The sequence below is a fragment of the Lepisma saccharinum genome, chromosome 4 (genome assembly GCF_977018435.1).
Source record: "Lepisma saccharinum chromosome 4, izLepSacc3.1, whole genome shotgun sequence".
In the NCBI taxonomy this organism is placed as follows: domain Eukaryota; kingdom Metazoa; phylum Arthropoda; class Insecta; order Zygentoma; family Lepismatidae; genus Lepisma; species Lepisma saccharinum.
Window position 1 is genome coordinate 114,257,092 of NC_139232.1, and position 13,220 is coordinate 114,270,311.

General features: G+C 42.5%; 1 protein-coding gene across 3 annotated transcripts in view; it reads left to right on the top strand.

Annotated features, from left to right (window-relative positions):
- Positions 1 to 13,220, top strand: part of LOC145986802 (uncharacterized) — an 84,888-nt gene that overhangs the window by 38,342 nt on the left and 33,326 nt on the right. For 2 of the 3 annotated variants that reach the window (XM_083121243.1, XM_083121244.1), the window contains exons 2-3: positions 824 to 895; positions 3,555 to 3,671. In XM_083121243.1, coding sequence (XP_082977369.1) covers positions 838 to 895; positions 3,555 to 3,671 — 175 coding nt within the window. In that variant the 5' untranslated portion in view covers positions 824 to 837. Of the gene's footprint in view, positions 1 to 401; positions 492 to 823; positions 896 to 3,554; positions 3,672 to 13,220 lie in introns of those variants that run through there. The other variant, XM_083121242.1, reaches the window with a different exon arrangement.

Below are 13,220 nucleotides of genomic sequence, written 5' to 3' on the forward strand. Positions count from 1 at the left end.
GAAATTCCTCTGCTGTGTGGGCCACATCGTAACGTGACGTTTTGATGCAAGTGACTTCATTCTGACTTGCTAATTTATCCATCCACCTCTAACATCCCCTTAAAGTCATTCATACAGACCTAATTTCTGAACATTTTGGATCTAAATTTAGACTAAAACCCCGAAATGGAAAATTCTGTATAAATTCTTATTTGCGGTGCTAACCAATAGACCTTCGCGACCGGTATCCAGTCACGGTAATTTTTCTGAAAAGTCAATGCATTACCTGTGGCTATTGACTCTACACGGTTCTTTGAACGTGGGTTTTCCTAACATACACCACTAGTCAACAGGAAACTGACGCTAATCCTTGTCACGAAAACCGGAAAACGGACCCCATTCACTTCCGAGAGACTCCTTTAAATTGGGATCTAACGATTCTCTTCTTTGCTCTTTAACCTCAACTTCACGCAACCATTTTTTAAAGCGAGTTTGTCGAGAAACCACGAAAGGTAAGTTATAAGGAGTTCGTCTTGCGAAAGCGAGATTGTGCTCTAAATTCACAAAGTGTATTCCGTTTTATGGACAGTCACAAGCAAAAGTGAGCAGACCTCAGTGGTGGAGTGCTTATAATAGCGCGCTACGGCTCCAAGGGTGCCGGATTCGAATCCCGGCCTGGGCATGGCTGTTCTTGGTGAATGTTCGTTCATTACTTTCATCATATCATTACTAATACACATTTTCGCGATTAGCCAAAAGTGGATAATGAACGAAATCAATCAAATGAATCATTAATTACGTTGACATATTTTCAAAAGCAGTTCCTCTTTCTTATTTCTTGCAGATTTGTTGTGAAATATGACGCTCCTGCCATTCCTGTTTATGATGGTATCCACTTCACTTGTATATGGACAAGGTAATATTACAATAATTAAGTTCTGTTCTTCTCATATAGCAGATAATGTATCATATTTCTTGGACGTTGCAATGTTTAAGTTACGTTATATACACGTAATTGTAATGTGTCTCTCTCTTGCGTGTTGAATTGGAATAAGTGATATTGTAAAGAAAGAAAAATCACATCAATTTCATGGTTTACTTGCTATAATTCGTGGGAACAATTGTCATTCTGCTAATCTTAAGCTTATGAGTTCTTATATAAACTTTATTATAACAATAAATAGTGCAAGTATTGTCTCTCCGAGAACTCATAAGTATCTTAGCGTCTGCATAAGTAGGGCCCATATTTTTATGTGATAACATATTTTTTTCCTTTGTATGTATGCAAAACAAGGGCAAAAATAGGATAATGACTAAGTTACAAACTATTTATGTGAATTTCATGTTACATAATTTGAGGTGTATTACATATTTTACGTTTATATTATGTATTTATGCATAAACTGCGACATTACACCGTTTGTCTAGTTTTCAATAAGTATTTCACATTTATTGATGAGATAAAGAAGAAAGTGGGACAAATGGAATATGTTCTCCTCCATCCGCATATTTTTGAAAGTATACGCTTATGTACTGGTTCCCATAACTATACCAGGACGTCAATACCACGAAGATGTTGGCTTACACCATTTTCATTCGCTGTCCTTATTATTTCACTTTATGTGTGCAAAGAATGGATCTAGGTGTAGTACGTCAAACGTAGTTTGAACAAAACTTTCGGTAAATCCAGAACATATTTGATTGCAATTTCAGGGATTAACCTAGTATTATATTAAAGTTTAAATACTATACATTAAAATTAGATTATACTATTAAATACAGATCATACTATAGTTTGAATTTGATTAAACCGCTCATGCTAGAAGAGTTGGTGTAAGTTAGGATATGAATGCCTATCGTGGATCAGCGTATCACATACATAAAAAGTTATGGACAAAACTAAATTATTATTATTTAGGTATCATTATAACTAACACAAATAGTAAACCAAAACTATAAATCAATATACCTGTATAGGGGTGAACGGGGTGACTTGAGCATGTTTTTATGTTTAAATTTCTGCAGCTCTTAAAAATTACTATCTACTATTGATGAAATGCTACGAGCAATACCTGTAGTTTCCTTGACCTGCGTGAATTTTTATTACACCATGATGCTAAAACTTGTAAAGTTATTGCTTGTTTTTTCGAAGCGTGTCGGTATTGTCAATTCACCCAGTATATGGGGTGAGTTGACTAAACAGAGTGCGGGGTCAGTTGACAATATGTGTAATTCTTCCCCATACATGGTTTGGAGTTTGGAATATTTTATTTCAAACTATATACTGCCTTAAAAATTACGGATTACAAAAATGTTTTCAAATGAACAGTATAACATGAGATATAAATGTTCCAAACTTTAAAAAAAAGTTTACAAAAGTGTTTACTGAATTTTTTACCCAGTGTCTATTTTTATTGTTATATCACAAATACAAATGCAATATACTGTCCTATAATCCTAACCTAATACACTAGACTCTCGCTAATCCGGCCATTCCTTGCACATATGGGTGCCGGATTCGCGGAAGTGCCGGATTATGGAGAGGATCGGAAATTACGGACTCAATAGCAATGGCTTTCTGTGAAGAGCCTCGGTTCAACTTACCTAAAATTTCGAGTTTCTGCTTGAGGTCAAGCGTAACGTGTTTCCTTTTAGAAGCCATAGTATGTACTGAACTTTACTGTAAGAAAGTCACAATTTCAAATACTGTACGTATGTATAGCATTGTTTAACATTTTTAACTAACAACATTGTTGAACACGATAATTCATTGTTGTGCGCGTCATTTCTGCTTGAGTGACTACAGGCCGGATGTGGGCCGGACTATTGAGAGGGCGGATTAGCGAGAGTCTAGATATATTATTACGAACAATGTGTCTATATGCTATGATGTTTCTGATGAAACAATTAATTGAAGAACAATTTTCTCAATAGACCTCCATTATTGTCAACTAGCCCCTTCCTTCCTATTGTCAATTCACCCCGATCGCCATATTGGACTTTCTGGTCATGGCTGCTAAACATTGCAGTTTTACAAAGTATCCGAATGTAGTATCGGTACAATTTACCATAGACTTCTGGATAGCCTTAGCATAAAGTGCTTGCTTTGAAAACGTATAAGAAAGAATATAGAGTTGAGAAAATTTGCTTCGCAAGTAGGAATTGATGTTATATGTCATGCACTAGAAACTTTGTGAACAAGACACTCAACTTCTTAGTTGTGAGTTGGTTCTAGAGATGACACATATCCACAGTAACCTGCAATGTTGCCAACTCTTGACTGGTGGAAATAAAATGGACTTTGTCAACTCACCCCTATGGGCAACTTCCCCCGGTCTCCCCTACATCTGGAAATCCAGTATAGTACCTTCATTACAACTATGAAACAACTGACATAGATCATTTCCTATTATACGAACGTAAATGTATGAGCGTGTTGATTTAAACTGGGAAATTAATTTTGAATGTCTCATTGAAAGTAGCATATAACTGTGCATATTTTATATAAGGTAATACGTAAATAAATAGTTAAATTTTTAAGATGAACTAATTTAGATTTCATGTCACTTCTGCAGGTTACCGACATCAGATTCTGCCTGATTTCAGGAACCAGCGGCCATCTCTTCCGAAAATAAACAATCCTCAAACGAAACCAACATTTCTTGACGATGAATTCAGAAGTCCTTATGGAGGTAAATTGAAAATATATTTTGCTTTCAGAATCAATGGGCTTAAAGTTTAGTAAAGTAGGATTAGTTGATTTTAGGAAGAAGAGAGGATGGAACATGATGTAAGAAGATAGATGCGCGCACACACACACGCACACACATATTCACATACTGATTGGTTAATTGAATTTATATTTTTAAATTATGGAAAACTCACGACTAAGCTATTTTTGCCATGGGACGACACGGTGATAAACCACTTAACTGAAATAAAACTGACTACAGGATTCTAAGAATGAAAATATATATATATGTTCAAAACATTTTCATTAAATTTCTAAAACGTCATCGCCTTGTAATAAAGGGGCTGGGGTTCGATACCGGATGGAGGCACATAGTGGTTCGGATCCCACTTTAAACTGTAGATCCAGTACTGATTAGCCTTAAAACTAAAAATCAAATCAAATCAATTTCTTCAACTTACACTGCTTACCAACAACTAAGACTATGCGGTCTCCGAGGATAAAAATTCCATATCTAGGATAAAAGCTGAGGCTGTAAAGGGGTACTAAGCTTAAGTACGGACGTATGATACTAAAATCTTGCAGGCTAGCAAGACTCTGGCGACTGGACCCACACCCAGTACAATTTAACTGTATACAGGACAACTAACTACAGAGAGAATTGTCCTGTAAAGTTGCGTAATGTTTTATTGAAAAAACTTCCAGGACCGTATTTTAATTCTTCCTGAAAAAGGTACCTGGACCGTATTTAAATTGATCCGGAAAAAAGGTTCCTGGGCCGAATTGAAATGCTTTAAATATGAAAAGGTTATACACTGTGTAGAACACATTTACGCTTGCTGATTTTCTCTCCCAGTCCGGAATTGAATTGATCTAAAATTTCTGGATCTTAAACAACCCTGGTGTGAATCTAATCGCCAGAGTCTTGCTAGCCTGCAAGACTTCAGTTACAAGGGTCTACTAGGGCCTCCCCGATGGTGCAGTGGTAGCGTCGTCGCCTTGTAATCAAGGGGTCCCGGGTTCGATACCCGGTGGAGGCACATGGCACGGCACGGTGGTTCGGATCCCACTTTAAACCGTAGGTCCAGTCCTGATTAGCCTTACTGTGCATAAAGTGGACTTAAAAAACCAACTCAAACAAGGGTCTACTAGTTGGAAGTTAGGTTGACATTGGTGCCTTTCGAAAGGGTTACCCCGAGAGGGAGAGAGAAGTGCAATGGAGTAAGTATCCAGCAAGAAAGTACGTGGAAAGAAAAAGACAAAGGTGTAGGATGGCAAGATATGTGCAGTGTGAGATGCAGAAAGAGACAGCGAAGGGTTAAGAAACAGGGACAACGATACAAAGTACATGAAATAGAGATAGAATTAATAGAGATTAAGAAAAAGAGACACAAAGAAATATATTAAAGAGAAAAGAGTAAACGACAGAAGGAAGATGAGAAAATCTTATGGCAGAAGGAAAAACAGACAGAATACGAAGAAGACTTCGTGTGATAAAATCTATAACACCTGCCAATACAAAGAACTTATGTTGAAAATTACTTGGTTTGCAATTATAAATACACAGATGAAGGAAATTATACGAAAATATGCAAACAGAAAATGAGCATTGCAATACAGTTAATAGTTGAAATCGGCACACAGATGACTACACTCTACATGGAGGCTACTCTAGGACCTTGATAAAATTCAAGCATAATCCCCGGTTTTCAAGGCAAACGTTCCAAAAATTCAAGGCTACAAGCAGATGTTTGTCTATTTCAGCCTAAGGGAGAATTCACACCGAAGAAACACGCGACACGCAACATGCGACATGCAACACGCGACACGAGTATTTCACACCGAAGAGACAAGATGCACTCGGCAAGCGACACTTGGTTTCTTTGCTCAGTTTGCATGATGGTACCGATATAATTGCATCAATCAGTTTATTAGTCACCCGAAAATAACGTAACAAGAGACATTGTTACATGTAAATTGCGTTGTAAAATTTGTGCAAGTTATTGACACTTGGGAGAGACATGTTGTGCACGAGAAAACTGAGAAATAATATGCACTGACCTCAAACTGTATACGGTAGACCTTTCAGCCTGAATAAAGCGAATACCTAAACAATAGAGAAATGGTTCTCAACCTTCTTGAAACCATGTCACGGTATTCTTTTTAAGTCAATGCCCTTAGCCGAAGAATTTTCCTCATAAATCTTTACAGTATTGAAGATTTTATGCATGAATTAACATGTACCTATGAAATTAAATATTGATAAATAAATTCTAGCATAATCATAAGAGTATAATAGTTTGATTACGTGTGTAGGATTGTTTTCAAATATAAAAATATGGAAGACAAAGTGGTAACGTCGTCTCCTTGTAATTAAGTGATCCCGGGTTCGATAACCGGGGAGGCACCGGTCAGATCCAGTTCTGATTAGTCTATTGTGCATAAAATGGACTTAAAAAACGAGAACTCACAACTCAAATAATTTATGATATTGGGATTATGATAGTTGTCAACCAGATTCAGCAGAGCATTTCGGTGCTCAGTATAGTTGATACGAGGGCACGGTATCGGGTCGCGGCCCGCTGATTGAAAAACAATGCACTAGAGTACTTTACCATGTTGACTAATATATTTTGGACTAAAGTGCCTCCATAAGCTGACTTTTTCAAATAAAAGCAGTCAGGTAAATGGCCAGAACACGGCCTCTTTTCACGATGTTGAAGGCAAATTACAGCCGATAGATAACTGCATCAAAAAACTTGATAAAGCGAAATGAACGTTGTGTTTAAATCTTAAAACATTGTACATATCGATACTTTATTATATCAACAAATTAGAGGATCAAACATAATGCCGGTTGGGCTCTCTTCTAGAGTCTAAATACAGCTCGTTGGAATGAAGCATTCGCTGCGCATGCGCGAACAACAAACTGAAGCAACACGGTGCACGGTATTGAGAAAACGTAACACTCCGAGAGACACGTAAGCGACACGCGACACGTGCATCTTGCCGTGTCTCTTCGGTTCGAAAGGTTGCATTGATTACTGAGTGTTGGCTTACAAGCAACACGTGTTTTGTGTTGTATGTCGCGTGTTTCTTCGGTGTGAATTCTCCCTTACATATTACCTCCTTTCACCGTCCATATACACACAAATATATTAACAATTTACAGGGTCTGTGCGATTCCAATTTATTAAAAAAAACAACTCTGATTCAATTCAATTAAACGGTATATATATTTAACGTATTTAAGGTGTGGAGTTTACATTTGCCGTTTCACATACTCCGACTCGAAATGCATCTACAAACACAAGTCACAAATGTTACGGGATACACTAATGTACGAAGAATTGTTAATTGTACAAGAATTTCGAACTCAAATTTACTTAATCAACTTCAAGATATCTTGCAACAATCTTCCGTCTGTCAGATAGATGGTTCTGCAAAGGACACTAACAAAGCAAACGGATTGAGAGAATTCTATTTTATTTTCCATGCAGATTTTTTTACTTTTCCTTCCTCGATATAAATGGGTGCGGGACACTTTCACGAATCCTGCCCCAGATCAATCGACCTTGGCTGAATCACTGTTTGGGTTGCGACACTTGCACGGAAAGTAAGACGGCGCGGAGTGTGAATGTTCCATGAACACAAAAAGACGACGATGATGTTAAGGCATCCCTTCCTTTGGCGTCGACGTTGCTCATCGTGAAGAAGAAAATTTCCTCCGTCGTTCATTGTCAAGAACTGTTCTGAGTAGAGCAGTGGGCCGGGTTCTGCAACCGAAAATGAGGCTCGGTGAGGCTCGCCTTAATGGATTTCTCTCGTAAGGCATGAGCCTCATTTTCTCGCAGTGTTGCCAGCTCACCCCAAGAATATTTCACCATGTGATATTTTACAGGCGAAGCTAACCTACAAATGGGAGTTGGCAACACTGGCAACATCAATTGCGGTTTAGTGTTGCCAACTCACCTCAAGAATATTTCACCATGTGATATTTTACAGGCGAAGCTAACCTACAGAGTAGAGCAGTGGCCCCGGTTCTGCAACCGAAAATGGCGCTCGGTGGCGCTCGCAGTGTTGCCAACTCCTCACTCGAAAAAATCACCAAGGTTTTTGTTTTTGGGTATAACCTAACCTCAAGCAAGGAGCTGGCAACGCTTGAGGCTTTCTTGCAGTGTTGCCAACTCACCCCAAGAATATTTCACCATGTGATATTTTACAAGCGAAGCTAACCTACAAATGGGAGTTGGCAACACTGATTAGTGGAGGTGCACGGGTTCTGCAACATCAATTGGCGTTCAGTGTTGCCAACTCGCCTCAAGAATATTTCACCATGTGATATTTTACAGGCGAAGCTAACCTATGAATAAGAGTTGGCAACACTGATTAGTGTAATCAGCTCAGTTGAGCGCCATCAATTGGCGATCAGTGTTGCCAACTCACCCCAAGAATATTTCACCATGTGATATTTTACAAGCAAAGATAACCTACGAATGGGAGTTGGCAACACTGACTAGTGGAGGTGCACGGGTTGAGTGCCATCAATTGCGGTTCAGTGTTGCCAACTCACCCCCAAGAATATTTCACCACATGTTATTTTACAGGCGAAGCTAACCTACAAATGGGAGTTGGCAACACTGACTAGTGGAGGTGCACGGGTTAAGTGCCATCAATTGATGTTGCCAGTGTTGCCAACTCACCTCAAGAATATTTCACCATGTGATATTTTACAGGCGAAGCTAACCTACAAATAGAAGTTGACAACACTGGTAACATCAATTGCGGTTCAATGTTGCCAACTCACCTGAAGAATATTTCACCATGTGATATTTTACAGGCGAAGCTAACCTACAAATAGAAGTTGACAACACTGGTAACATCAATTGCGGTTCAATGTTGCCAACTTACCTGAAGAATATTTCATCATGTGATATTTTACAGGCGAAGCTAACCTACAAATGGGAGTTGGCAACACTGACTAATAGAAGTGGCCAGGGTTGCGTCCGAATCAGCAGCAGATGTCACCTAGAGCGCTGTTCCATCCGGGACTCAGCCAATCTCTGTTGTCCGAATTTGCGGTAGACGTGGAGTCGGAGGGAAGAGCAGAGAGGCGCGACAGATGCACGCTTGAACTCGCTGTGACGCTGCGCTTGGCAGCCATATTCTAACTTTCACTTTGTACAGACAACATTTACTGATTAGAGGATGTAAAACTCAGTTATATTTTAATATTTTTTCGATAATACTGAATGCAGAAAACGTAAATGATGAAATAGCGTGTTATATTTTTAATGTGAGTAGTTAGGTGGAAATCATTGTCATGTTTGTTTGCGCCCCAGAGCGCGGTGGGTGAAGTTCGGGCTGACACCTGGCGGGAAAAGTGACAGCCGTACTACAAGGGGACATGCAGATTCGGACGACTTGGACGCGACTTCGAGTGCACGCGAGAGCAACGGGGAAGAATGGGATGGAGCGCTTGCCAATCCGGACACGGCTTTTGTAAACCTCTCTCGGGAACGATGTGCCACACACGCGCGCGCGCGCCTATCGGTAGATTACGTTTCGCGTATTTATTCGTTGCGCTGACACAGCGTGATGAGTAAATAATGCATTTTCTCATTTTTGAAGTACGAATGCACTTTATCGTAATCTTCCAAGTCCCGGGGACACTAATGTTTGTATATCGTGACTTTTGTAAACCTCTCTCGGGAACGATGTGCCACACACACACGTGCACGCGCTGGCGCCTCTTATTATTTTTGTATTATGGCGCAAACACATCTAGAAAAACTACAATTTTGCTCCCTCTCCTCTCTGCGTGTGCTATCAACAATACGTAGGCCTTGGGACGACGAAAGTTACACAACGGCAAGTCTCGTCAGTACACCTACCCCCAACATCTGGAGTGTGTAAGTACATAATAGCGGGTTGCTTGGGTGTATACAATTTGTTTTGTTTATATTTTGTTTCAGAGCGGGCGAGATGCCCGAAGATTATTAGATATCTGGAGCATGCAGGCACACAACAGCGAGCTGGGATGGAAGATCGTCAGCACATCCGGAGCGTGCAGGTACATAATAGCGAGCTGCTTGGGCGTTAGCGTGGCTTCGCCGGATGCAATACACACGATGCTTAGGTTACAACAGGTTGTTAACATTAGCTTTGGGGGGAAGAATGTTCTAGAGAAGATTGTCTCAGAACATTTTCATAGTTTCACACCTCTATTAGATTGGTAGAAAAATATATTAGTGGGCAATAAAATCTGAAGAAGATTTGTGTCTAGCAAAAATAAGCTAAATAGAATTACACATGCATACAATATTTATTTTTTTCTATCTACAATTATATTTTTCTTATATATTTTTTTAATTTTTTTATAGGGTTCATTAAAGCACATATTTGAGGAAGACAACACTCTGCCACCAACCGATCACATATAAATAAACATACCCCGAAAAAAATGCGCTCCATGAAAAGTTGCCCTGTGTGCAAAACAACCATATCAAGCAAAAATTTTGCAAGACATTGTCGCACCTGCGTGCCAGGCAAGCATTTGGCTGCCACCGAACTGTGTTCCGGATGCAATAAACATATTACAATTGCGTATGCCAAGAAGCATAAGCTTATTTGTCTAAGCAAAAATACATCTGGGGCCCAGCCTTCGACCTCCACCAAGAGGAAGGCAGAAGCAGCCTCCATCAATGCACCACCCGCCAAACGCGTCAAGCCTGCGATAAAAGCGAGCCAGTCTGCTTTCGAGCGCTTGTTAGAGGACTTTCCCCTTACTTCGGAGGACTCATGCGACGTGCGTAGCTTTTTGGAGAACGTGCAAGCCCAAATTATTTCCATCCTCGGCGATGCGCTTGCAACGCACTCCATCAAATTCTACGCATCGCTACGTTGCCGGTACAAGAAGCCGTCTGACGAAATTTACAGCTTCTGCCACAACACCAAGGCGAAGACGCTACATCTGGCGGATGTCGAAAACCTAGAGGTCATCTACAACAAGTTTGCCGAGGAGCTGGTGGCAAAGCAGGAGGAACATCAAGCCAAGGGCTCGGGGGGTTCGCTGTGTGGTGAGCCTCACGAACTGCGCGTCAAACTTTGCAAGTTTGTGCCTCTCTCCGCCTCCAGCTACGTCCCCTTACCAAAAGCAATTGAGGCAAAGAAGGCCGTCCTGAACATTCAGAACAGTGACGCCAAGTGCTTTCTCTGGTCGGTGCTTGCAGCGTTGCACCCTGTCGACCGGAAAAAACAACCACACCGAGTTAACCACTACCTACCCTACGAGCCAGAGCTGGAAGATGCGATGGCTGGAATCGACTATCCGGTGGCGCTTTCGGATATTCGCAAGTTCGAGACCCGTACACACAACCCTCGGTTGGTCATTAACGTTTATGGTCTCATCGACGAAAATGTGGTGTACCCCATCCGGGTGAGCGGCGTAAACGACGATGGTGCGCAGAAAATTCACCTTCTGCTCATCAAAGATGAAACTCACCATCACTACACCCTCATCTGTTCTCTCTCTAGACTTGTTTCGAGCCAGCTGAGCAAAGACAAAACCCACATAGAAGTTTGTCCCAGGTGCTTGTCTAAATTTCGTAATCGAGAACGGGTGGATTATCAACGCATCAGAGGTCCCAACATTGCTGCCGAGAAGCTCGCTCGCCACAAGCTCTACTGCAATGCCAACGAACCGGGGGTGGCAGACTTGCCCAAACCTGGCACCGTGGAGCGTTTCCACATGCACGGTGCCATGGTGGAGCACCCTGCTATCATCATCGCGGATTTCGAGGCCTTCCTCAAACCCCTGTCTACTTGCGATCCCGATCCCGAAGTTTCTTCCACTACCCCTTACCAACTCCACGAGGCATCCAGTTTCGCATACGTTGTGGTGCGACGAGACCTGCACATCGCCCCCGAGCCTTATGTGTACCGTGGCCCCGACGCAGCCAAACACTTCCTCGAGAGGATGGTTGACGAGGCCATCGAAATAAGAAAGTTCCTGTTGGCCCCCAAGTCTATGCTCCCGCTGTCCACCGACGATCAACGTAGACACGACGAGGCCATTGCTTGCCCTGTCTGCGTCAAGGAGTACACCACCAAAAACTGTAAAGTCCGACACCACGATCACTTTAATGGTAGGTATGTTGGTCCTTGGTGCAACGACTGTAACCGCTTGGCCCGGGACCCGCGCTTCATCCCTGTGTTTTTTCACAATGGCTCGGGATACGACTTTCACCACCTGATCAAGCATCTTGGGTACAACGACATGCGAATTAACGTCCTGGCCCAGAACGAGGAGCGTTACATCAGTGTGAGCAAGCGAGTGTCGATCCCAGAATCCGGCTCTACCGTCGAGCTTCGCTTCCTCGACTCCCTGAGGTTCCTCCCGGCCAGCCTCGATGCCCTGACGAAAAAGCTGAGCAACGAACAAATGCGCATCACCTCTGCGAATTTTCCAAACTTGGACCCCGGTCTCTTCAGGCGTAAGGGGGTCTACCCCTACGAATACATCACCGACTCTACCAAGTTTGCGGAGACGTCGCTACCTCCCCAGGCGAAGTTCTACAGCCAGCTACGAGGCTCGAACATCACCGACGAAGAATATCACCACGCCCAGTCCATGTGGCACGAGCTGGGTTGTCGAACTCTCGGAGACTACCACGACGCCTACCTCAAACTTGATGTGACGCTCCTCGCCGACGTGTTCCAGACGTTCCGGGCGACCGCAATGAAGATCTACCACCTGGATCCCGCCTACTTCTATAGTCTCCCCGGACTGGCGTGGTCAGCCATGCTTCTGGTGACGAAAATCGAGCTGGAGCTTCTTTCGGACGTGGACATGATGCTGTTTGTGGAACGTGCCGTGCGGGGTGGAATGGCCCAGGTGTCGCAACGGCACGCGCGCGCCAACAACCATCACATGGCTACTGGCTATGACTCCACCCAACCGTCGAGCTACATCATGCACACGGACGTGAATAACTTGTACGGGCACTCTATGATGCAGCCACTCCCTTTTAGAGGGTTCGAGTGGGCCGATCCCTCCAACTTCGACGTTGAAGGTTTCGACGATTCGAAACATGGGTTCTTCGCCGAGGTGGACCTTGAGTTCCCCGAGAAGCTGCAGGATTCGTTCTGCGATCTTCCCCCTGCACCCGAGTTCAAGTGTCCGCCCGATTCCAACCAGAAGAAGCTCGTCATGGATTTCGAGCCCAAGAAGAATTACGTCCTGCACTACAAGAATCTCCGGTGGTTGATGCAGCGAGGGGTCACAGTCCATGCAGTTCACTGCATCCTCAAGTTCGAGCATTCTCCATGGTTGCGTCCATATATCGAGCTCAACACCGAACACCGCACCGCAGCCACGTCCGAGCTTGATAAGGATTTCTTCAAGCTTATGAATAATGCAGTGTTTGGCAAAACCATGGAGAATGTACGGAATCGCGTGGACATAAAATTGGTGACGAGGAAAGAGCGATGTCGTCAGCTTGTTGCAAGTCCATTGTTCAAGTCTCGAACAATCTACAACGAGCAGCTG